Raw genomic sequence first — 27225 nt, forward strand, 5'->3', positions numbered from 1 at the left:
TAGGTTGTAATTGTTAGTGTCAACCTCCTGGAGGCAGCAGTGTACAACCATGGTTTCTTGGGTCCCTCAATGATAGCCTTAATCCCTTTCTTGTAAGCCAAGTGCCCACAATGCAGAAATGCTGCAGATTTTTTCCGCATCTCCCTGGCAGGAAAAACGCATGCGGATTTTACATGCGTTTTTCCTGCCAGGTAGAAGCATTTGTCAAGCATTTTTGCATGCGGGTTATCAAGCGCTTTTCCAAGGCGATTTTAGCATCACTTGGAAAAGTGCTTGAGAACTTGGTCACATTATATAAATACATGCAACCGGCATGGATTTATATAGTGTGACCAAGTTGATAGTAAAAAAAAAAGAATAAAAATGGTAAAAAATAAAGATTATACTTACCTTCTGATGGCCCCCGGTGTTTTCTACGCTACGCCCGGTCTCTTGTACGGCTCGCCGTGGTGTGAAAGGACCTGCGATGACGTCATTTAGTCATGTGACAAGTCATGCGACAGCCGACGTCAGCGGTCGCGTGACCAGTCACATGACTAAATGACGTCACCGCAGGTCCTTTTAAACAATCGCGAGCCGTACAAGAGACCGGACGTAGCGGAGAAAACACTGGGGGCCATCGGAAGATAAGTATAATCTTAATTTTTTATTTTAAATTCTTTTTTTACAGTTTCTATGGTACCCATGTCTGGATGAGAGTCTCCTCTTCTCCAGCCCCGGGTACCATCCGCACATTGAGTCGCTTAATATCCGCATGTGCACATGTGCTCATGCGGATATTATGCGATTCAATGCAAGTCAATGGCGGCAATTACGCTGTGTGTCCGCAAAATTAATGGGCATGCTGCGTATTTTTTCCACAATGATAATCCACAGCACATGCGGATCATTGGGGACCATGGGGCACGTATTACCAAGTGTTTTCGCTGCGGAAATTCCGCCGCAAAAACGCTTGAAAAACGCATAGTGGGCACGCAGCCTTAATGGTAAATCCAAAAATCCTCTTTTCTCAAGTAGAAGCGCCTCAAAAATTTATATTGCTTCCCCCCCCCCCCTCTTCAAACCCTCCCCCACAAAACAGCATAATGTGCACGATAGCCCTGTTTCCCATTGAAATGAATAGGAAGCTTATTCAAAGTATTTGAAGTGCTTTTTTGAATTGAATTTTGGAGTAGTCCATATCCTTAGGACGCTGACCGCTTCCCTTACACATCTGCATATTTCCTTTATGACCTTAGCAGGTACTGATCATTATTTCTATACACAGACAAGCAGTTCAAACATCCAAAAAGAGGTAATACATTATTTTATATAGATATATTTATATTTTAGTATTTTTCAACCATTTTCTCGTAATCCTATTTTACAACATACAAAATAGACTTCAGTATCTATAAGTTCAGATTATTTTAGAGTAAAATATACATTAGAAAAGACTAAGTACCAAATCTGCTCAATGTTTACCCCTTTTTTTGCCAGTAAGAAGCAAAGCATTGTGGGCCAGAGTAGTGCATCTTGGGAGATGTAAGCACACCACTCTAGGCTTCACAGTAGTGGAGTGTGCATACCACTGATGCTCTGCAAACCACCGCTTTGTCTCCTATTAGCAGCCTAAAAAGGGGGAGTAGTGTATAAGCAAGGGGGGTCACAATTCATGCACAGATTGCCACTCATGACTTGGCTCATGGAAACGTTTTCACTTTTAGCTGGAGAGAAGGTGGTGGTACATTAGAAAGGCACAAAAGGATCTTAGTACCCTGGTCCAGCGTCCACTTCGGTACTCCTTGGCAACTCTTGTGATTAGATGACATCACTGGTGCCGCCGAGAGTGATGGTATTCAAGAACCAGCCAAAAAAAAAGACTGTGCTGGTCCAGCTGCCGCATAGAAACAGAGTGGACGCTGGATTAGGATACAGCAATTCTTTTTGCTCATCTCCAAGGTATATTCTCCCAGCTTCCACAATGATGGCGAGCCGTTAGGCTACCAATGTGTCATTAATGAGGAAAAACCCTAGAGACCTCCCACTTTCACTTTGCCGATCAGTGGGGACACCAGGAGCAAGTCCCACATAATCATGTGTTAAAACCTGGCAGAAAAACTCTTTAGCCACTTCAATCTAATCTCCCTTGGACGTCCCTTCTCCATCCCTCTCTGTTGATTGGTAGTGATGTAGAAGTGTTGCTGTCCTTCCTATGATTGGATATCCAGGGCAGACCAGGCACTTCGTCACCAATATTGATATTTGAGTCAATAGTTATAAACTGGACTTCTCATCTGGCCACACATGTAAACACCTTACTTTTCTTATTTTAACAAAACTCAAGAAATCTGCACGTCTTAATATCTATCCAAGTGCTTGTTACTGTCTCTATGACTTCAGCACGAAGCAGCAGATTTCACCAAACAGTGATTTCCTTTACTCAAAATTCTCTATAAAAGGTGCATTCACACACAGCATTTGTGTATGTTATTTTTCTTGACATTTGTGCGGGTTTTTCTTCATCATAAAACTAGAAGTCAATCAGGGATTTTTACATGATCTACAAGAAGTGCACGGTGGGGTATTTTTCACACTTTTCGTGCACTCTTTTTGGGTCCTTGGTGTTCCTTTAAAAAAAACAAAAAACACAGGATGCTGTAGGTGTGACTTTCTTTATAGTTATTTTTCAATATGTTTCTCTATGAAGAGAGAGATCTAAAAAAAAAAAAATGTAACTCAGGAAATACTTTGTAAAAATACAAGAAAAAAACCTCATGTGTGAAGGAAGCCTTAGGCTGCATTCACTCATCCAAGACAAACGGACCGATTTTGTTCTCGGGTGTCAGGTTTTTTTTTCACTGAACTGTTTTCTATCTATTGACTCTTAATGGCTTAGTTAAAACCGGGTGTAAAACTGAGGTACAAAATCTGTCTTATAAGGATCCCTAAAGACTAATCTCCCGGTATGATCCACAAAACGGATGAGAATAGGATATGCTTGGAGTCACACAGATTCTCAGGTCCATGATTTTAATGGATGTGTGAAGAACAGCCATTCTTCTTTATGCAGTCCAAGTACTGTCCGATAAAAAAAATAAATCAGACAGTCCCAAGACGTGGCACACAGATGTGTGAATGCAGCTTTAAAAGGAGAAACTCTTATTATGGCAGATGTGCAAAGAGTGGGGGAAGTCCTCCTAATATAAGCGCAGTTGGAGTAAACCGTAGAGCAAATGTACAGATATTCCTTGAGTCCAGCCTAAAAGCAGCAATCACTGACACCAAATGTGAACCCCTGATATAAGGCAAAATGAATCCCCACAAACCCAAGCAGCATTGGGGGTGTTGGCAGTCATAAACGTGCTGCAGCTTAGTGTCGCCAGTATCTCTATACACAGATGATAAACATGCTGCAACAGAAAATGACAGTATACGGTGCACTGTGACAATGCAGAGTATCTCTGCATTGGTGCTGTATGTGCTTTTCTAACTACACGCTAAAAATGTCCAATACCCACAGTGTGGTCCATTAGAAACCTTAGTATTGTCATAGCTTGTCTACACATAACCAGGGAGGAAACTGGTAATCATATTGCATTCCTGAAACATTCGGAAAGGGGTTAATACTACAGTCATGGTTATTTCAGAACTGAAAAAAGCAAAAAAAAAAGACAGGTAGGAGATTGAGGGTATAGGTATAAAATTAATGAGAAGATGAAAAAGAAAGGTGGAGGGGGGAGATTCCAGTGACCTAAAAATGAAAAACACCACTTACGAATGACCCTTTTCTCATCATCTGCATAAACAGCGAAGTGCATAACCACCAAAAAAAAAAAACAAAACAAAAAAAACTTGTTCCCATCACCGTATTAAAACACAAAAAACCTCCACTAAAACGAATGAGTCTCTAATTCTGATGCATCCCTCGGTCACCACGTGTGTGTCTTCTCCAGCCATGTTGCACTGTAAGTGATGCTGAAGAATGCAATATGCGATAATCATGCTCCCAGTTTCAACCACTCAAGGTCAACATCCCGAGTTGGGCCAGTTCTCTTTGGGTAACAGTTACAAAGTGCATTTTGTGGAGTACAAGGCCTGGGAGCGCTGGGCATCTGATCAGCACTAGTCATCCGGGGGAGGTTATGTGATCCTAGAGTATAGAACGACTCTTCTCCCTTATATAGTGTCTACGTTGGGGAGTTTTACTTACTCCGAAAAACCTCTTCCTACAAATGTATTAAACTATTCAGTTTCCCCTGACATTAGCAAAAGTAACCACCTTTTAAGTCTGACAAGTAGAGAATGGAAGAAGGATCAGAAGTTTCTTGACCCAGGAGTTGGAACCGCACGATGCCCCCTCTCGTGCAAGGTGTGGAGAGGGCGATGTCGGTGGCAAGGATATGGAATGCATAGACAGGCAGCAGGGGGGCTCCCAGCTCCTTTTTGTTCACAAATGTTGTCATGCGGGAGCGACCCAACTCATTAAGAGATGGGCGAAGAGGAGGAGGGCTGGGGTGAAGAGTCCAGGCAGCAGAGACTTGCAAAGTCATCTCACCTCGGAATGGGCGGCAGCGGAGGAGCTCCACGGGTTGCTAAAAAGACAACAATATACCTGTCAGAGGAAATCTACAAAAATACACTTGCCCTTAAAAGGGGTTCTTAGATATTTCTCATTTATGATGTGGTTAGTTGATGAATTTCTAATTTCTGAAACATCTCCACTGGGACCCCCGTTAAGTATAATAGCTGTCCCAATGTCTTGATTGACAGCAGCAAGAACGTTAAATAGTGGAGTGAGCAAATGTGCCCTCCCATCCTACTGAAAGTGATCAGGATTGCTGAAGATGGCCAAGTACAGTGCTTGTCTAATATATATATATATATATATATATATATATATATATATATATATATATATATATATATATATATATATATATATATATATATATATATATATATATATAATCTTCTTATCCCGTCTCTGTCCGCCCGCCTGTCCAGGAAATCCCGCGTCGCTGATTGGTCCCGGCTGCGGCCAATCAGCGACGCGGGATTTCAGAAAAAGATGGCTGCCGTTAGCGGCTCATCTGCCGGACAGAAGTCAGCGGCGATGCAGCTGGGAGATGAGCGGCGCCAGCCGCTCATCTCCAGGCTGCTAGCAGCATAACTACCCCGACCTGCGGCGCCGCTGACCCCCATGCGGCTACGGTCGGGAGATCAGCGGCTTGGCCCGCTGATCTCCCGACGGCAAGTGTGAAGGGAGGACCAGTGAGCGGCGCCGCCGGTCGGGATACTTCATCTGCGAGCAGCCGACCATCTCCCGGCTCTTCGCAGCGGAAGTACCCGGACAGGCAACGCCGCTGAAGGGTCCTCAGAAATACGATTCGCTGATTGGTCGCGGCCGCGACCAATCAGCGAGATTGGCGCCAAGTTTAAACACCGCTCTGCACAGAGGTCAGCGGCGATGCAGCCGGGAGATGAGCGGCACTAGCCGCTCATCTCCCAGCTGCTAGCAGCATAAGTACCCCGACCTGCGGCGCCGCTGGCCCCCATGCGGCTACCGTCGGGAGATCAGCGCTGATCTCCCGACGGCAAGTGTGAAGGGAGGGATGGCGCCGCTGCCCGGTCCTCAGTAATACGGTTCGCTGATTGGTCGCGGCCGGCGGCCGCGACCAATCAGCGAGATTGGCGCCAAATTTAAACGCCGCTCTGCTGATTGCACCCGGTCAGCCGCATACATATTCTAGAATACCCGATGCGTTAGAATCGGGCCACCATCTAGTCTATAAATATCAGCCCCAAAGATCCATCTCCTTTGGTAGAGGAAAGGGCTATAAAAATAAAAGTTATGGTTCTTGGAAGAAGGGGAAAAACTGAAGGCACAAAATTGTCCGGATGGGAAAGTGTTAAAACAAATGTTCATAAAGACACAGACTTTTGTTCTTGCTCATGGCATACCTCTGTTTGTTTTACTTGGGTAGACTTTTTGGAAGGGTCTGTAGTCCTCTGGAGCAGGAAACTCATCCACCGAATGGAAGGAATATTTTGACTCAAAGTCATCTGTAATACAGTTTATATATAAACATGCAAGTAAATTACACAACAGATATAATATGAAAGAGGTTCAGCTGAAGTACATTCAACCGAGGGCTTTTAAGTAGAAGATGCACCTCAGTTTGGAGCCATCTCCAAAGTTGCTCATTCAAATCAAGCACAGATACAGTTTTGGGTGATGATGAACCCTTCGTTAGGCTTTAGGGAGGATAAGTGACAAAAGTAGTTCATTGTGGGCAGAAGAGAAATGCTTCCAATTGTACCAATGAATACACTGAGATCCAGGCTGTCTAGATGTCCATCCAGAAGCAAAGGAAGTGGTACATGGTATAGCCCAAATAGGGGAGGGGAATGGTGGAAGAAACCCAATATCAGGAAATACACAAGTAGAGGTGTGACGTTACAGGATACTGCGATTCTGCTTTTGGTGTGCAGTTCCTCTGAAAACTGACTATTGGTCTAAGAGTTATGGAAAAAATTGGTCTGCTCTAGTGGAACAAGCACTCATTTCCTTTTCTTACATGCAACTGGGAGGCTGAGCAACCCGCCATTAAAAGGGACTGTCAGCACATAACTGCTCAAACCAAGTACAGGCAATCGGTGCACTCTTGGGGAGACCAACATAAAAGTGCAACATCCCAACTGCTTGTTTTCCATCTCTCTCTGCCTTTCTGTGACTCTATAAAGACAGAGCTGTCAATCAAAGAAGAGGGGGGTGGAGATAGAGGTAAAATAAGCAGGCGGGAAGTAGCATTAAAATGATTGGCCTCGCCAAGGGTGCACCGACCACCTGTACTTGGTTTGAACAGTCATTCTGTACTGAAAGAGTCCCTTTAACTTTCTCATCTGACAATGTCAAAAGATATTCTGCACACGTGGTGCCCCATGAACTGTCATTTGGTTTTGTACATCACTCTGTTCTAAGAGAAGAAATAATAAAGTCATATTATAGAAGCAGCACTCATGTTTAAGGAGTACTAAGACGCCTGAGTTTTCCAGGTTCAACATAAGATTCTGCAATGCCTCCATCATTCTTCAGAATACTGACCTCATGTGATCTGCAAACTTATAGCCATGTGCTGACTAGAGCCTCAGCCCTGTCTTGCAATGTTCTATTGAGAGAAGAGGCTAAGACTATAGTTGACATGTGACCACAAGTATGCAAATCGCATACTTAAGATCACTTGATGACTGCTGGAACTGCCAAAAGGAGCCAAATCCTGGAGGTACGTGCATTACACACCATTAAGATTCTGCAAACTGCAGCCCTTGCCGACGATGTCACCAGGGGTGGACAACCCTTTTATGAGAGGGGCTTTAGTGTTGTGCTGTAAACACAAGCATGTACAGGGGTTTTTTTTTTAGCATTATTACAAAAAAAATTCATGCCAGACAACCAAAGGATATATTTAAAACAACTTCTAAAGGTGTATTCCTATCACTAGGATAGGTCATAACTATATGATCAGTAGAGGTCTGACTCCCACAATTTTAAGAATGGAGGTGTCTTGGTGTAGGTTTGGGGCTGTGCCTCCTAAGTTTTCCCTGGTCATCTCGCCCTCATCCCCCTGCTGTGCGTGTGCAGGAAAAAAATAAAAAAAAAGCGAAGAGCTGCAGTGCTCATTCAGTAATGCATCACTTTTACCTGCCAGGATCCGCTGGACCCCACCAGACAAATTGATGAATTCCTGTACTTGGCTATCTCTGCTACAGCTATAGACTTAAAATGTAGTGGCAGTGTGCATACTCAACCATCATCATTGGTGGGATCTATTCCATGGATAAATAAGTTTTGATTATGGGAACATCCCTTTAACACACTTCTAGAATAGCAGACCATATATGGATACTCATGGAAAACCAGAGTAAATTTACAGTGAAGGTCCAAGACTGGGGCATATCAATCAGGGAGGATTACCATTTGATATCACAGTAGACTGGTATCTATCCCTAAATTGAGATCTTAGTCTGTGTGTAGAGTACATGTTATGCACTATTACAGCAGGTGGGAGGAAATGTGATGCAAAAAGTAATCACAGCAGGGTTACCTGCAAATGACCTCCCAACAGAGATAGAGTCCCGGTGTCCATTCCTGACAGGAGGTGGTGGCGGAGGAGGTCCAGCAGGAATTCGAGAGGGAGGCGGGGGTGGCTTAGCCCGGTTCTGTGTTGTATCACTTGTGCCATGCATTCGATAAGGAGGGGGAGGAGGAGGTGCATCACGACCACCATTACGTACTACAGGAGCTGCAAGATGAGGACATGTTAACAATGCAAAAAAAGCAATATTTGGGGATTTTATGGACAAACAAAATTTCCATTCAAATATATGCAAATTGTCTCTTCATAGAGGAAGAGGACTTGTACGCTATAGCGCCACCTATTGGAAGCAGCAATCCTACAAGTCTCAATCAACCCTTTAACGAGTCTTGCAATATGACTTAGGATAAAAGCCAAATCAGAATCTCAATTTGCAGACACGGTGTTTCGGGCTTTTGGCCCTCGTTAGTGCAAAGCATGAGAACTGATTTGGCTAGATGAGAGGCTCTGGACTGAGGTCTAAGGGGTAACGTTTCTCCTTGTGGAGAGTGACATAGCAGCTCTGGCACGCCCAGAGGAGCATTGCACGGCGAATAAGCCTCCTTACCTTGACGTGCCAGAGCTGGTATGTCACTCTCCACAAGGAGAAACGTTACCCCTTAGACATTCAAATATAATTACTACTTTAATAATGCATGCATAGCCTCACCTGATCCCCTAGAAGGAGGGTCTCTTACAGGAGGTGGCGGTCTGTTACCACCCGGAGAGAGACTTACTGAAGTTGGTGGAGGAGGAGCCAGTCCTCGCACGTTCGCAGGTTGTCTGCGAGGGAGAGAGTTGAGCCGTAGTGGTAGGTCTGGGGGCGGCTCATTTATAGGGCTGGGTTGTCCATTCACAGAAGGAGGGGGCTGTCTGTAAGGTGGCGGTGGAGGAGGCTGTCCCTGAGAATTAGGGGTTCGCATGTTGACAGGAGAGGGAGGGGGTTTTACTGGAGGAGCCGCAGGGGCCCGATGCCCTGGGGTTGGCGGTAAAGGTTTATCCCTACTGTAGGGTTTGGCATTCTGAGCAGGTGAAGGTGCTGAACTAGCATGTCGTCGCCCAGGAGGAGGTGGTGGAGGGGCAGAGGAACTGTGCCTCATTCCTGGGCTAGTGGTACTAGGGGGACGTGTAAGATCTGGCAAGGATGGCCTATGGGCTCGTCCAACTTCTGGAGGGGAAGAACGGTTGCTGCTGCTGTCAGTGTCATCCTGGGGTCTTCCTCCTGAAACTGGGGGACGGGGTGCAGCTGATCTTGTTGATCCCTGAAGAGGAGACCGACCAGATGAGCTTTCTGAAGGTGGTAAGAAAAAAGACAAAATCAAGATAGATTTGTACAAAAAAAATGCTACAGAGCAGAGTGTATAAGGACAAGACATTGGAAGAATAGCAAAAAGTACAGAGGTAAATACTGAAGACAGTCAAGACTTCCCCGTGGACCAGCAAAAAAACTGTTCATAAGGCATGAGCAGTAAAAACACCCCAAAATATCATCCTGTACCTGAGTTACTGTCTTTGGTTCCTACTGGCCTAAGTTGAGGAACGCCCCCTTGAAAGAGGCCTCCTCTTGGTTGCATCGCTCCTCCGCCAGTTGGCCTAAAACCACCACCACCGCCGCCATTAGATTCTGCAAAATATTACAGCATTTACATTACACACAGGCCTTTAACACCAGTCTTGGACAGGTCCAAGGACTAGATAGTGATTATGGTTCCCACTTGGCCAAGGTTTCGCAGCAGCAGCTTCCAGTTTATCTTACTCTATGCGGACAGCAAGTTACCAGTGTCGCCACAGTGTTGGGAGTGTCGTGAATCACTGCTTGTCAACACTGCCACTGGGAGAGTGGCGGACTGAAATCATTCACAACCATTTCCACTGGGAAACTGAGTTGAATACAGCCCTTCAGTCCTGACATTACATGGAACGAGGCAGTCACATAGGACAGTCTCTTTAAAATAGGGATGTCAAACTGAAATACACAGAGGGCCAAAATTAAAAGCTCAGAAAAAAAGTTGCACGCCAACCTTGATATTTATTTAAAAAAAAAGGTCTACAATTGAGGAAGTTTTTCCTTATCAAATATAAGGATGAACCTTTTCATATGGAAACAAACAAAGGGGTTGTCCCAAAGTACATTTTAATTAGTATATCTCAGAATAAAATATTGAAATATGTTATGTAAGAGCAGTAAAAAGCATATAGCACAATGGCCTAATTTAAATATGCAATACCTAAAGCATAAAACCTTGAATAATACAGATAAAGTATAATGCAAACAAAAGTGCCCCCAAACAGTATGATAACCCCAGGGCTGTGGAGTCGGTAAGCCAAACCTCCGACCCCCTCATACATGGCTCATGTTTAAGTGATAAATTTACTGTAGCACAGATTCATCTCCGCTAAAAGTCTAGACCCTTAGATCAGGAATAGGACAGACATTTATAGGACATTTCATAACTTTCCCAAATTCTTATGAAAAAAATATTCCCCACAAACTGCATTGAACTACTGTACCCAATTTATTATACATTTTAGGAGTCGGAGTTGGTTCATTTTTATACCGACTCCACAGCCCTGGTATGGTGACCCTACTGTACCCCCCATTGCCTCAATCACCCCTGAACAAAGAATGGTGACCCCCATCACAGTATGATTCTCCAACTGTGATCCCCACACAGCTCTCCATATGGTACAATGGCCACAAAAAGTGCTCCATACAATATAATGGGCCCCAAGTAGTCCTCCATCCCTACAGTATAACGAACCCTTACATTTCCTTTCATACAGTATAGTGGCCACAAAAGTGCTCCATACAGTATAATGGGCCCCACATAGTCCTCCATACAGTATAATAGGCCACACATTAAAAAAAATACTCACCTCTGCCAGTTCCCCCCCTGCTCTGGTCTTGTCATGTGTCTTCAGATCCTCTACACATCTCAGTACAGCGGGCGTGTTGTAATGATGTCATCGTGCCTGCTGTGCTGAGACATCAGATGCAGAGGAGGAATGAGGGAATGATGGAAGAGGGAGCGTCAGCTGATGCTCCCTTCTCCATCATTGCTTTCAACTGTATCGGCATCTTGGATACCTATATAGTTGAAAGTGCGATGTAGGGTGAAAGTCCAAATATACTCATCCTACAGGCAAGAGTTTGACATATGTGCTTTAAAGGAATTGTCGTCAGGTACTAAACAATTGAGAATGGAGGGGGGCCCCGACAACTGGCACCACCACTGAATTCTGCTCTGGCAGTTGCTGAATTTATATTACAATGTATGGGCAGAACACAGCGGGTCCATGCATTGTTTAATGGCCGCTGCTTTGTTCCGCCCCATACATCACTTATACCCGATACTGCCGGAGCAGAATTCAATTGATCAGTAGTGGTGCCAGGTGCTGGACCTATTGATATCCTTTATACATAGGATATTATATCCTATGATAAGATTACATATCCTATCAATTATTTAGTCCCTGTCAATGTCTTCAAAGGGGACTTCCCATCAGATTCAGGCTGCTCGAAAAATGGGCAGCATGAATCAGACACTGGCTGCGGAATTGCAGCTGTGTATACTTGGTTCTGAAATGCTGCACTGTTTCAGGGTAAACCTGCTTTGAAAAGCCGTCCGGGAATTGTGTCTCAGCTGACTAGTCCAAAGCAAGTCCCCAGCCAGCTTCTACCTGCCCAAATCTTTTTGACTGACAGGTATCTTCCCATGATACACACACACTGGTGAACTGGATCGGGGCTGGAAGAAGCCATAAAAGAAATAATCCATATTTTTATCAGCATGCAAATGAGGGCATACATGCTCAGGGCATGATGGAGCACTTTATGAGCCTCTGCCTCCTCAGCGCCTCTCACTGCTGGGAGATTTCCTTTACCAGTACATGAGACTACACAGCCAGTGAGCTGCCAGTCAAGCAGCAGTGGGTTACACAAGATGCGGACTTCTGCTAGGGAGACAGACTCGGAAAGTGCTCTGTGACGCCAAAAGCACTTGCGACTTCATTTGCATGCTGATAAAAATGTGGATTTTTTTGATTATGGATTAAAAAAAAATTGTAAAGAAAAGTATGGAGTTCCTTCTCTTTACAAGCGCTATCTGACCATACATGCAGTTTGGGGAAGGGTGAGGTGGGTGCAATCCGATGACAGATTCCCTTACACATATCCCCTTCCCTTATAAAATGACAAGCGGCTTTCTTTATTTCTGTAATGTAAGTTGCAGGAGAAAAGTACAGAGTTCAATAAATTGTATAACATCAAACCCAGATGTCTCACATCGGTCAATATTTATATAGAAAGGGAGCGCCTAGAGATTGCATGAAGATTTCCTGCTCCACACATTACATACAGGTCACACAATACATACTTTCTAATACGGGAGCACTCCGGTCATTCACGCCAGTGGTCCTCTTTAGATTCGCTCCTTTGCAGATGTCGCTGAGTAGAGCCCCTCGGCCTCTCTGCTCATCATTGGAAAGCTTAGGGGGCTTAGTGTTGGCCTGTAGACAAAATTCAGGGACAGAAGATTGTGACAAGCATTCTCATATCATATCATATTCTGCCAATATAATATCAAACCATGACAATATGCAGTGGGCCACATACAGAGAGCTCTCGCCTGGTCTGCGATACCTGGACTGGTAGGAGATGGGGAATAACCCTGTGACACCACCATCACATCACAGCCTATTTTCAGACAGAAAACAAAATGCAAGGTCCATCCAGACATGAGACGAGTCAGATTTTTAACACCCAAGGGCCTCAAGATCGTTTTACACTGGCACAAAAAAGGAAAAAGAAAAAAGCACAGCAACTGCACTGTGTGAACCCACCCATAGGGTAAGTTCACAAAACAAGACCATTGCAATAAACTGCACATCTGCATGGATTATATGCCAATTTGCTGTGCAAAAGATTAAATCCAAACCACAGAAAAATCTGCAGAAATAAGTGACATTGTTATGAGTTAAAAGCTGCCAGTAGGTCAATTTCAGCACAGAAATCTCTTTGAAGAGTGTAGATGATGTTTAGTAAAATGTCATTGACTTCGCTGATATACTGGTTGCAAATCTGGATGGAAAATCCGCAGCATTTTTGATGCATCTGTACATACCCTTAGGAAAAACACAGACTTTTGTTCTCTACCCCACTTATAAATAAATAAAATAACAGCCAATTTACAACAGATCTACACAGGTTTATGTTGGAAGTAGCACAGACTAGAATAAACTGCTCTAGAATCACTGGAACGTAGTCCTGAAGATTCAAGTCAGGCCTGCTTTGTTGTATGCATTTACCTGGGAGAAGGTAGGAGGCGGCGGAGGTCCCGGTGGGGGTGGGGGTGGAGGAGGGATGGGCATCTTTCTCAGCAATATTACCGATTCACTGTTGACTCCTGCAACCAGCCCCTATATGGGGTGGGGACCACACGAATCCTGTATGGAAGAAGAAGTAGAGTCCCATTAATATTCAGACCAAGCATCTGTGGAAGAAGAAGGGGATATTAGTCTGTATTATGTGAATGGAAAGGCAACTGTAGCGGTGCAGTGTTGCATATGCATAAGATTCAATAACTCTGTTACCTATCAAACTGTGCTCTGCTAAACCGATGCTCATCTCCAGTGATCCCAAACACATGCCACCTTGGATCTGGCGGGACACCATAATCATTGTGGTGACAGGACACAATGACGTTTTGATATGCAATGGTGGAGGTCATAAAGTCCAGCAATGGGGGAAAGGAGAAGAATTTGAAGGGGTTCTCCGATCTTAAAAATACAAGTCTGCAGGAAACCGAGACACAGACAGAGAAACACACCCAAATAGCCATTTTCCCCATGGAAAAGTTCTCATGCCGCTCACTGATGTCAATGAGGTGAACGGAGTTTACTGGCTATGAAGTCCGCTCACCTTATTCACGGCATCGTGAGGCACTGATGCTTTATTATCATGCGCAGCTCAGTGTCTCTGAGAATGCCAGGATGAACGGTTGCATCATGCTATCATTCAGCAAGGCATCTAGATGTAGCAGAGCTAGACTCGTCGCAGGACAAATGGATTATCTTCTTGTCAGACAGGTGAGGAATATGGTGGTTTATTATTTTTTCTTTTTCCATAATAAAATCGGTAAAAGAGGGGGGGGGGTTGGGCGGGTTTATTTCAAATAGAGTTGTCAGTGTCTTTATTTCTATTAAAGGACTTTATTCTGGCTGTGAATTATTTACAATTTGACTGGGGTTAGTAATGGAGGCGTCATATAGACGCCTCTCCATTACTAACCCCTGGACTTGATGTCAGCTGCCAATACAAAGCTGCTGACATCAACCCAAATACTATAACCCCACTTGTCAATGAACCAGGGAAAGTGGGAAGAGCGGGGGCTTACGCATGCACCATTTCTGGGGCAGCTGTGAGCTGATGTTTTTAGTCTGGGAGGGGTCAATATCCATGGCCCCTTCCTAGCCTATTAATATCAGCCTGCAGCTGTCTGCCTAGCCTTTGCTGGTTATTAATTATAGGGATAAACCCTCATCATTTTTTTTTTTTTTTTTTGGGGGGAGGGGTCCACTATTTTAATAATCAGTAAAGGCTAAATATACAGCTGTGAGCTGATATTAATAGCCTGGGAAGATCCATAGGTATTACCCCCTTCCCAGGCTATAAACATCAGCCCCTAGCTGCCTGCTTTCCCTCAGCTGGTTATTAAAATTTCGGGGGATGCCATTTTTTTCTTGAATTTATTTAAATTAAACACATGTACAGTAAGCTACACATGCAAAGCAATGATTATAGATCTAACTCACATATTTCTATCTATATATGTATTGAAGAATATTTACTTTGAAAACCATCTTTAAATGACAGAATTACACTCGTCAGACTTTCCAGGGATAACATCGGACCGATATTTTTAACACTGATGGGTATGAGTCCTAAAAGTGAGAGACATCTAATAAAGCCAATAATAAAATTTAAAAAAAAAGTTGTCCACTTTTTAAAAGAAAATAAAAACAAAACACACCATGGCTGTATAAAGGCATAAAGTTATCCTTCAATAAAGCTGGAATTTAAAGGTGTTGTACGTTCTAGCATCAGGAGCACGCCGCTCCCCAGCCTCCCAGTTTCCTGCTTGCTGAGGGCAGTGTGTACCTGCTGATTGAGAGCTCAGGCCTATGGGCCCCGTCACACTAAGCGATGCAGCAGCGATCCCGACAACGATACGACCTGTCAGGGATCGTTGCTGCATCGCTAATACATCGCTGGTGAGCAGTCAAACAGGCAGGATCACCAGCGATCAGGGGAGCAGCGATATCGTGGAAAGAATCGTTCCACGATGTCCTGCTCCCGTTACCAGCCTGCTGCAAGCAGGAGCAGGCTGGTAACTATGGTAAACATCGGGTTACTAAGTGCGCGTGTGCCCCTAGTAACCCGCTGTTTACCATGGATACCACTCTGCTACGGTGCGCGGGAGCCTCCGCGCACCGTAGCAGAGTGGTATCCATGGTAAACAGCGGGTTACTAAGTGCGCGCGTGCCCCTAGTAACCCGATGTTTACCATAGTTACCAGCCAGATCGTTGGTCCCGCTGGTCACACACAGCGATGTGTGCTGGCCAGCGGGAGGCCAACGACCAAAAAATGGTCCAGGACACTTTGCAACGATCAGCGACCTCACAGCAGGGGCCTGATCGTTGCAAAGTGTCACACACAGCGACATCGCTGGTGAGGTCGCTGGTGAGTCACCAAAACCGTGACTCAGCAGCGATATCGCTAGCGATATCGCTATGTGAGACGGGGGCTTAAGGCATAGTTGTACCACTGTGTTGAACTGTGCCCTCTCCCATGCTACAAGCAGAGGTAGCTATGTTTCTACAGCATCCGAGGAGCACTGAAGCTGACCAGATCTAGCAATCTGGACAGTTTTGGAGCAGGACTTACAAGCAGTATTGCAAAGAGATTACATTTTAAGTGCTGGACTCCTTTCCTAGGAAACCAACTACAGCTGATGAACAGCAGCAGTGACTGGGAACTTAGGAAATGAGCAGAGAAGTATATATGTTAAAATTAAAAATACCTTCCTTCTTGAGGATTGAGAGACTTTTTAACAAAAGTTTGATTGCAAAGATCTTACAAATTCTACCCATGTAAAATGACAATCAACCCCTTTCAAATGGAGAATTCTTCAATACTGGAATTTTACACCCGAGTCTTGAAGAAAAATACACTGTAGCAAGTAAGTGCACAGCTCTTGAAGGGTTATTCCCAAAATAAGCTACCTCCTGTCTACAATGTAGGGAATAACTTACTGATCCCTACAGATCATGGGAATCGGGCTCTGCATAGCATCTTCTTGACTATAGTAGAGGTACGCTGGCTCATCTTCCGCTCTATTCATTAACTATGGCAGGGCTGTAGAAAGCCAAGTACAGCAATATGCTATTTCCAGCAGTCCCATAAATTGAATGGAGCAGAGACTGCGCTTGTAGACCTCTGCTCCACTCATAACTCTCCAGAGGACAGTTTTGGGATTCAGAGACCCATTCAAGATTGCCGGAGGTTCAAGTGGTCAGACGCGAAGCAATGAGAAAGTTATCTCCGACTCCTATCCTATGGATATGGGAAAAACCTCACAATTTTGGGCAAGATCCTTCAGTAAAAACTTGGGCACATCAACAAGAGGCTGCAGGAGAGTCACAAAGCGGAAGACCAAGTGACAACACTAGCTCACTAAAAAGTAAGATGCCACCACTTCGAAAGAACATAAAGTACAGATATTATATAAGAACATCTGAAACCAGTCACATACACAGGGGAAAAATTGGTTTAGAGGGCACATTAGGGAAACTTTTGACCAGATAAAAAGCCAAATCTACTAATAAAATGAACTGAAAATTGTAATAAATTTACATTCTGTACCCAATTTTTGTTTAAAAAAAGGTTTATTTACCCTTTAACTACTTCTGCACTGCCCCTAGACTTTAAACATCTGGGCAGTCCACACTTTACTCTCCACCGACGTTCTAAAATGTCAATGCAGAGTAAGCTGCTTAACAGAAATTGTGCATCTGTGGAGTCGGCTGTCAGACAAATCCAGGCATCATTTGTTATCTTGTAAATCCAGGCATCATTTGTTATCTTGTTTGCCCTGAACACTGTCTGCACAACCCTGAACAAGCAGTGTACACAAGATAAGGAAGCACAGACAGTGCACCCTCCTCTGGACTTCTTGATCATGTGATCGCTGGATGTAGGGAGAGAGCAGGAGCTGCTGCGTCCTAGGAGAACCAGTCAGCTCTGCAGCCAGGAGGCTGGACTAGCCCTGTAACTGAGTATTATACCAGGCAGAGTTACATGGGAAATCAGCAATGAAAATAATGTATTAATATGTTCAAATTCCCCTCAACAGTCAGCACACTGTGTGAATTAAATTTAAAAAAAAATTTAAAAAAAGGCAAGGAAAAAGGTAAAAAAAAAAAATCTCAGCAGTCCGAAATGCTGTTTTGTTTATAGCCTCACCCACGTAAAATATGCCCCATATCTAAAAATAATTCCTGTGGACAGGGCAGCACAAGCTAAAATGTTTGCTTTTTTTGGAGGGGGGGGGGGGCGTTCCTTAGTGGTTGGAATACAAATTTTTTTAAAAAAAAAATATATATATATATATATATATATACATATACATATACATATACATATACACATTTTCTATTTTTCTTTACATTTTCACCAGAAAAAAAAGTATATGTAAAGATGAGAAAAATTAAGCCCCATGTATCCGAAAGAGAAAAAGTTTTAGAGCAGTTAGTGTTTAATAAACGACGAAAATGTGCTTGGTAAGTGACAGGGGAAAATGACCCAGTCCTCAACTGGTTAAATACTCACAAGGATTCTGTCCACTTTTCTCTAGTGTGTATGGGGACAGAAAATGTATCCATCTTGTAGTTTGGGGTACTTCTCTACATGCTTTCTCAAAATGTATATTTTACTCTCTTTGCAAACCTGAAGGGGAGCAGATCACACCTTGTGTCAGTGCTCTGAGCCAATGAGATTTCTCCCTGCTGACCCCTCCCCCCCAGACTGTTTCACTGAAGTAAAGCGTCCACCATCCTGACCCAGTATCACAATTTTGCTACTTTCAAGTGTTTTGACTTCAAAGAAAAATGCAATTGATGTGGAAAATAGATGCAAACTAAAGCAGAAGGGCCCCATTTGTTTCCGTTTTGTATCCGTTTTTTGAAGGAAACGAAGAGCGTCAAGCATTCAGTTTTCTTCTGTTACTGGAGTTCCTACAGTACATAAATGCAGCTGTGAGCAGAGTCTTCCAGAAGCAAAAGAGCAGAACAGATTGTGCTGCTGTAAAAATATCTGGACCCCCAAACACTCGGCGTATAACAAGCTCGGCAGGCTGAGCTTTCCTATGATGGTGGAGGAATAGATTAGGACGCACTTCCAACATACATCTCAGACACACAGGGTGTCAACAAAGCCTAAAATTTATCATACCCTTCTGGTGACAGCCTGCTATGTACTATGAATAAGAACCACCCACCTTACAATTTATATGGGATGTCACAATCCGTACTTTAATCAATGACACTGGATCATTTGTAATCGTTTATTCAAAGAAAGATCTTTTGTGGTCAGGCAACAACTTTCAGATAGTTAAAACAGGGTTCCATTTTACCAGAAGAATATTTGTTATGGTAGAAATCGGCCATCAGCTCTATTGTGCAAGGACACCGCTATACAATATAGCCGTCACTGTTCAGGGGGTAAACCCATCAGGATACAGGGAGCTGTCAGGATTAAACCCCGGTACTTAAAGGAGCTAACAAGGCATCATGGGGATGGTGAGGATCTGCTCAGGAGCCTCATATTTTGACGTAGAGAGCACTTACTTTGGAGGACCATCCAGTCCATTTTTGCATTGCACTGAGTACCATGAAGAGCATAATACTTTATTTCCCCTGTGGTGGAGCTGTAGGGAAATCAAACTTGTATACGGTTTTCCCAGAGATCACAGATGATTACTGGAAGGATTCTAATTTTGGACAACCCTTTTGATGCTATTAAAAGGAGTACACTAAAGCAGACGGGCACTTTACCTCTAACTGTGACGGTACTAGACAACCCCTTCTTAAAGATGTCTTGCGAGCTGCACCACTTCTCTGGAAAGCACCTAATAACATTCTGTACGGTTACTTATACAGATACTGGCTGGTGACCGGTTCATACAGCGTTATGTGATTACCCCATTATATTGATGGCCAGACCGTACAATACAGGCACTTTTTACCATTTACCTTTTGTTGGTCCCCCAATTCCTCACAGACTGTAAGCTTGTGAGCAGGACCCTCACTCCTCTTGGTATCTGTTGAATGTGTTACTCTGTAATGTCTGATATTGTCTGTACATGTACCCTCTGAATTGTAAAGTGCTGCAGAATATGTTGGCAATATAGAAATAAATATTATTACAGTCATGACTTGGCAGTCTGCAGTCACATAGAGACTGCAGATTTTTGTCCCAAGCTTGGACAACTCTTTTGATAGCTCCACAACCCATCATAAAATAAAACCACTACTCACCTCCCAAACCACCACCGTTCATCCAATCACAGGTGTCCCCAGCGGTCACGACATTACGCCACGTGACCACCATCAGTGGCTGATTGACTGCAGTCTTCAGTATTTCATCAGAGCAGAAGTCACTTGACAATTAGGGAGCACAGAGCCAGTCCAGGAGGTCAGCATGCAGGGTTTTCATTTTATGGGTGGGCTGTGGGACTATTAATTAGAGGCTGTTCTGTAGTGGACAACCTCTTTAAGCAGGTATAGAGGTAATGCTCAAGTACAAGCAAAATGGCTTCTAGAAACCTTCATTTCCAGCAGATTCACGCACCTTTATAGGTGACACCTCTATGTCCTCCTCCAGCTAGCCCTAATTGTGGCAGGACACCTTTGCATTAGACATCCCATCCTAGCAGTATCAGACACTAGGCCTAAATAGAGGTAACGCAGCAGTGTTGGTCATTGCTGTCACAGCACAGATACCTCACTACATAACCTGACCTCCATCTCTCCACCATTTCCTGCACCTCCACCTTCAGGAAGTGCTGAGAAGAAATTCCACAAATCTGTATCACACCTTCTCCATAAAGCCGCAGATCGTCTGGCTCTGTAGTACATAGTAGCCGAGCCCCTAAAGTACCCTGTAAAGTCCTTGAGGCACCTTCACCTGTCATTTTGTAGCCGTCTCCATTTCTAGGAATGCTACTGACAACTTTCACCATTAGAAACACAAATATGTTAGCACCCAACTTTACCAGGGTCCAGACCTGCAAATATACCCAGAAGACATGCTGCAGTCTGTACTATTGCCTGTTATGCCTTTATGGAGGAGTCGGCGAGGTGATCAGTGTTAGGTGACTTTAGGAACTTCGGTGACTAATGTTGGGTGTTGCAATCTAGCTTTCCAAATAGCATAAAAATTAGCTTAGCCCCTTTAAGTGTCTTTAAAGGTATAAGAAAAACATAGCTGTTCTCTTCCAGACGCAGCACCTCTTTTGTCCATAGGCTGTATCTGGTATTGCAACTTACACACTTCAATCGTGCCAAGCTGCAAAACCAGAAACAACCTTGGACAAGAGTGGCATAGTCTCTGGATAAAAGGAAAAGCCACCCATGTTCATCTAATGCCATACACCACCCTTAAGATGGCCATCCACCCTAGAGAGAATTTGGCAGAATGCCTCTTTGGGCAACAGCTCCCTCTATATCATGCTGGTCTTAGAAGGGGTAGCAAAAATTCGGTGACCAACTCCCTTTAAAGAGTAACCATCTGTATATATTTTTTTTTTTCACAAAATTACTAAGAAATGAAAATAAGCAACTTTGCAATATCTCTTATCAGAGAAATTGCTTCTGTCTCCTCTTGGACTGATCATTCACTCTCAATTTTCAGGTAAAATCAGTCTTCAATAAATTCAGACTTTCCCATTGCAGAGATAGAAGAGGACAGTTAGTGCTCATAAGATTCTATGGAGAACTGTAACTGTGGCTTCAGTAGAACTTGCAGCAGAAAGTCTGTGCCTGCTGTTAGCTGCTCCTGTCTACATAGAATCTCAGAAGTGGCAGCTGCCATCTCCTATCTCAGTAATGGGAAAGCGTCTTCAATGAATACAGATTTTAATGTGAATCGAGTGTGAAAAATCAGAGGCGATAAACAGATTCTTCTGCTAAAATAGATTATAAACTTGTTTATTTTCATCTGTACTATCAATTTATGAAAAAATTAAAAAAGTCAGCAACTCTTTCAAGGGGATCTGTTAGTAGAATCATCCCTCCTAAGTCTATATGGGCATGTAGGTCATAGGAAGCTAAATCACATAATACTTGCAATCCAATGTCTTATTCCAGAAAAAAAAAAATCAATGTTTTCCTTATATGTAAATGAGCTGTTAAGATCTATGGGCCGGACATAGATCTCCCAGAGAATTTGCCTCCAGAGCTTATTTTAAATGATTGAGGGTGTTTCCAGTGTGAGACATGTAATGACTGACAGTCTGCTCTCCTGAACTACAAGTCTCACACTGGTAACACCTCCATTCATTTATAATAAGCTCTCATGCAGATCAGTGTTCGGCCCATAGTCCTCAACAACTCATTTACATATAAGAAAAACATTCATTTCTCTGGAATAAGATATTGGATGGCAGATATCAGGGTATCATTTTATTCCGCTTCCTATGCCCATATAGACGGCTTAGGTGGGTTGATTCTACGGATTCCCTTTCAGAAGGCCAGTAGTGTACAACCCCTTTAAGCTGGTCATAAACTTTTCAACTCTGACCGCTTCATACACACTGCTCGGCTAAGCATGTATCTGTTGTGAATAGCGAGAACGGAGTAAGCTATAAGGGTAAAGTCCGACCTCCTCCATGTACACCAGGAGGGTCCAGCTTATATTCTAACCCATATACAACCCCTAGACTCATATTTAGGGAGCCCTTTTATTAATGTAATATATAGGCGTGTCCTAGGGCAGCACCAATCATTTTTTCTGGACAATCCACATTTTTTTGAGGTTTTGTATGTTGCCTCCAGTAAGGTATGCGGCAGAGCTATGCAGTCACACCCCGGGGCTCCTGCTCCCCTATCATACCTTACTAGAAGGCTGGGTGAGGTAGCACACGCAGGAGTCATCATGCTAAAATATTCTAACTCCATGGCCTGCAACAGCTCCCAGGTGTACTAGTGACATCTTACTTCCTATAGGGGTAAAAGGAGACTGGCAGCGGCGGTGCTAAGAAAACCATTAGCGGCATGTGCTCCTATGACCTGAGAGCGACAATGCAGGCCCCGGCTGCAGATGTCACAAGTGTCATGTCACCGGGACTGGGGGCACATCTACATGTGCGGCTCTATAATACAATGGAAATTATGGTGACAACCCTCAGCCCGCTGACAACCCTCAGCCCGCTGACAACCCTCAGCTGTGACTATATGTTTGGTCTCCCTGGATTTCTATGGTTTAAAGGAAAATTCCACCTGTATTTATCCTCTGACATGTCAATACACACATCACCCTTCTCTCCACCCACCCTTCTAGGAATCCTCCAGTAATCAGTCAGAAAAGCACCAAACCCCCCTTAGGAGTGAGTCCAGCGCACATCTCTTGAGTGACCACCGATTTGGATAGAGGAGTCCTGGCTTTTCATCACTTATTCACATTGTCTTGTAATAAATCTCAAAGAATGTTTCCATTACTATAGAATGAACACTCCCATAGGAACGAATGGAGAGGAATCAGACATGTCGCCACCTCTCCTCCACTGACAGGAGGTCCGTCACTGGCTGGTGTGATGTCAATGATGTTCCTGGACCCATAGACCTGCATGGGCGATTGTGATCCTTGGTGCTGAACAAAAAATGGACTTGTCTCTGAAATTTTTTTTTGCAAAACACCATCCACAAAAACCAGACACGTAAACAGCTCCATAGATTATATGGGTACATGTCCTATCCATGAAAAAAAGGATATAGAACACAGACATCTGAATGAGGCCTAAACCTGAGCCTACAAAGAACTAGCCGAGCTGGGCTACTGAGGCACCACATTAGCGCCCCATTGTATTACCTGGCCAGTCAGACACCTCTTATTTACACCACGTGCCAGTAATGAACGATGATATCTGACGGCGCTCACTTCTATATCAGAGGTGAGAGGTGCCGATGACGTTCTGACCCCATACAGCCCCTAAGACCAAGGCTGTGGAGTCGGAGTCGGCATAAAATGGACCAACTCTGACTCCTAAAATATATAATAAATTGGGTACAGTAGTTCAATGCACTTTGTGGGGAATATTTTTTAAGCATTTGGGAAAGTTCTAAAATGTCCTATAAATGTCTGTCCTATTCCTGATCTAAGGGTCTAGACTTTTAGCTGAGATGAATCTGTGCTACAGTAAATTTATCACTTAAACATGAGCCATGTATGAGGGAGTCGGAGTTGGTGTCATGGAAATTGAGGAGCTGGAGGTTTGGCTTACCAACTCCACAGCCCTGCCTAAGACACGTGCGTGATCAGCACATATCGTACAAGAAACAGGAAGCAATGGATTTTATTCTGGTCATTCACCTGTGAGTTTTCTTGCCCTGAACCCAGATTTTTGTCTTGAGCCAATTCTGAGCCTATTCCAATGATCACAGCTGACCTGTATAATAGGTACGACGCAGCCTAAGCGCACTATTTTTTGCCTCATTTTGAACCAGATTGTAGGCGCACTCCAAATAGTAAATTTGTAGATTTATTTATTTTAAGACCAGTTTCCTGTCAATGAATGGGAAGATTCTGGTCTACATTAAGAAGCTAAAAAAAAAAGGAAGGTGTTCACATTTCCCTCACTACATGCTGTGGCCACGGCCATAATGAGACCTGCCGGACCCTATGAGGTAAAGAGGTAGTACGGGTAAAAGGAAACGTTCCCCTGCTGGATCAGGAGACGGCACCGTTCCCCCAAGTCGGAATGATAAAGGAAGATTCGTGGATTGGCTATGAGTCCAGTAGACCCCATTGTTGTCCTGTCCACATGACATTTGTAGCCTACGTTCAGCATAGGTTACACATGTACTAAACAATCCCATAGGGCTGTACTGCGGTAAGGGTGCATCCTGTAGGCTCGTGCCCCTCTGTTTTCTGGACTTCCTTAGTATTGCAGACGATGGAGTTATCACATGTGCATTACTAAGGGAAGCCCGAGACCATGACCTGGAGGTGGACCTCGAGGGCTGGAGATGGGGACATCTGCTGTAGGCCAGTGACCAGAAAGAGGTAAGGAATAGAGTAGACTGCAGTATGGCGTCCTGCAGGGTCCAGGAAATGTGTGGGCTTCAATGGCTTTACATGACGTATCTGCTACCCTGATGCCACTGTAGCCTGTGGGTGACGGCTGTGTCACACAGATGGCAGCAGTGCTGTTTGTCACACATAGACTGTAATGGCTTCAGTGTAACCGATACATCAGAAAATGACAATCCATTAAACCAACTCTTCAGTAGTGTATGGCCTCCGCCTGCAACTGACAATCCTATAAGGAGCTTTACCCAGCATAAACGTTGACCAATGACACAGTGTGAACCCACCTTAAAGGGTTGTATGGGCAAAAATAGACCTCAGAGGTTTGAGCTGTAAAAAAAAAAAAAAAAGTAAGTGATACTCACCTACCGACATCAACCTGGATCCAGCTCAGGCAGCTCCGAAAGAGGAAGAAGGGACATTACTGTTCCACCGGCAGCGGGACAGCTGTGGCCTGAGATTGCCTGCAGCGGTCAGGTGACTTGAAGAGCGCATCATCGGATGTTTTTCTGAGAATGCACTGGTCCCCTGACAGCTGCAGCCAATCACAGACTGCAGTGGGCCCCCAGCTTGTGTAACAATGACTGTGCAGGAGCAAACAAGCGCCATAGGGTCTTATCTGATATCAATAAAGGGACTTGCTGACCTGACACAGCCGTGTGATGCACAGCAGTTTGAGTAGACCGCTGCTGCAGAGCCACAGGTCGCCAGAGCCAATCGGAATGAAGAAGGAAGTGTTATGGATTTTCCGCTTTGCAGGAAGGATCCAGAATACAAGCAGCTGCATTACTGCGGTTTTATTATCGAGGTATAACACTTCTTCAGGACACAACCACATCCAGAGACGTTGACAGGAAAGAGCTTGAATAATATGCAAATAAAGGCGCCAGGGAGGTGGGTGACAGGTCAGAGGTCACCTCTCCACTGTTATGAGAAAAGCGTTTTTCACCGCTATAATACAGCTCCTTGTGACCTGCATCCTGTCATCATTCCTCCAGCCGCACGGAAAATCCACAAAACTTCCTTCATCATTCCGATTTGGGGGAACGTTTCCCTTTACCCGTAATACCCCTTTACCTCAGAGTCTGGCAGGTCTCATTATGACCGTGGCCACAGCAGGCAGCAATATTCTGCCAAGATCGCCAGCAGTGACAACAGAGCGACCTGTCAGCTGCCTCAGCCCGGATGCCGCACTGACACATTGCAGCAAAACTATCAGAAGTGGAGGATGGTCCATACTAGACACAACTGGAGCAAACAGCAATGAGAGCAGAGAATAGAGCACAAGACACCGCAGACACTTACACAGAACACGTGACCGCCCCTTTAAGTCAGGCTTACACTTAACATACACAGTACAGTACACTCTCCAGCCGCAGAAACACTACAGCTCCCAGCATGCCCTGACATTCTGTGGCCGTGAGGGCATGCTGGGAGTTGTAGTTTTGCCGCAGTTGTTGAGCTTCCAGCATCATCATGTGGTGGATAAAGCAGAGGATAGCCAGGGGTGTCACTACAAGGCCCAGCACACTGTGCTACCAGGTGATGATGGGACTTGTAGTTCCTCAGCAGCCGGTGCTTCCTGTAATGGTCAGAAGTGACATCCAGGAGCCGAGATTTTCTGCTTGTCATCCACAGCCCGGACACGTCCCCACAACGGATCACTACGGTGCGGCACAGGCCCTCTGCCCCGAGCCCTGCCACCAGCCCGGAGGCCTGCTCCGAGCCGCCCCTGTCCCTTACCCGCTCTCCGCCGCTCCCTCCGGTTTCGGTCTCCGACAACCCGGAAATACAACCAGCAGCTCCTTCCACTAGCACAAAATGGAGTCACCGCAAGGGGGCGTGTCCTTGCGCAGAGTGACGTCAGCGCGTCAGACGCCTGCCTGCGGGTAACCAGCGCGGCCATATTGGGAAGGTCAGGTTAGTGTTTTTCATACTTTTTTTATGGAATTGCTCATGTTTTTAAAGGAGCAAACATCACAAGTCAGTCATGATTTTTTTTACACTGCTATATATTTTATGTATTTGGGCGAAATTCTTTTCTCTTTTCCTGATTAATAAAACTTGCATTTTTATTGTCGCTTTTTGTAATATAAATAATTCCCCTTATCGCTGATTGTTCAGTTTTGCCAGAATGTGACTCTTCCCATTTGTCCACATTCCTGTCCGCAGCACCGACATTGTGAAGAGTGGGCGGAGCTCCGCGGGGAGAGGCCGAAGAGAGCGCCCCCGACAGTCACCATAATGTACAACACGGAAGTGACATCAATTATTACAGAAGTGTCCGGGGTCACTGGAGAACACTGCTGGTAATATATATATATATACAGAAATGTCCGGGGTCACTGGAGAACACTGCTGGTAATATATATATACAGAAATGTCCGGGGTCACTGGAGAACACTGCTGGTAATATATATATATACAGAAATGTCCGGGGTCACTGGAGAACACTGCTGGTAATATATATATACAGAAATGTCCGGGGTCACTGGAGAACACTGCTGGTAATATATATATATACAGAAATGTCCGGAGTCACTGGAGAACACTGCTGGTAATATATATATATATATATATATATACAGAAATGTCCGGGGTCACTGGAGAACACTGCTGGTAATATATATATATACAGAAATGTCCGGGGTCACTGGAGAACACTGCTGGTAATATATATATATATATACAGAAGTGTCCGGGGTCACTGGAGAACACTGCTGGTAATATATATATATACAGAA

The 27225-nt window shown here is 44.3% G+C and overlaps 1 protein-coding gene across 1 annotated transcript; it reads right to left on the reverse strand.

Moving 5' to 3' along the window:
- Positions 1-1289: 1289 nt before the first annotated feature.
- Positions 1290-26343, reverse strand: WIPF2 (WAS/WASL interacting protein family member 2). The gene is made up of 8 exons (XM_073683375.1): positions 26225-26343; positions 13425-13562; positions 12494-12626; positions 9616-9741; positions 8788-9408; positions 8088-8285; positions 5944-6045; positions 1290-4574 (listed from the first exon to the last, which is right to left on the reverse strand). The coding sequence occupies exons 2-8, from the start codon at positions 13485-13487 to the stop codon at positions 4534-4536; spliced, it is 1284 nt and encodes a 427-aa protein (XP_073539476.1). The 5' UTR covers positions 13488-13562; positions 26225-26343; the 3' UTR covers positions 1290-4533.
- Positions 26344-27225: the final 882 nt, after the last annotated feature.

Source organism: Phyllobates terribilis, unplaced genomic scaffold (assembly GCF_046119375.1).
Source record: "Phyllobates terribilis strain yellow unplaced genomic scaffold, ASM4611937v1 Scaffold_5__5_contigs__length_657084704, whole genome shotgun sequence".
NCBI lineage: Eukaryota > Metazoa > Chordata > Amphibia > Anura > Dendrobatidae > Phyllobates > Phyllobates terribilis.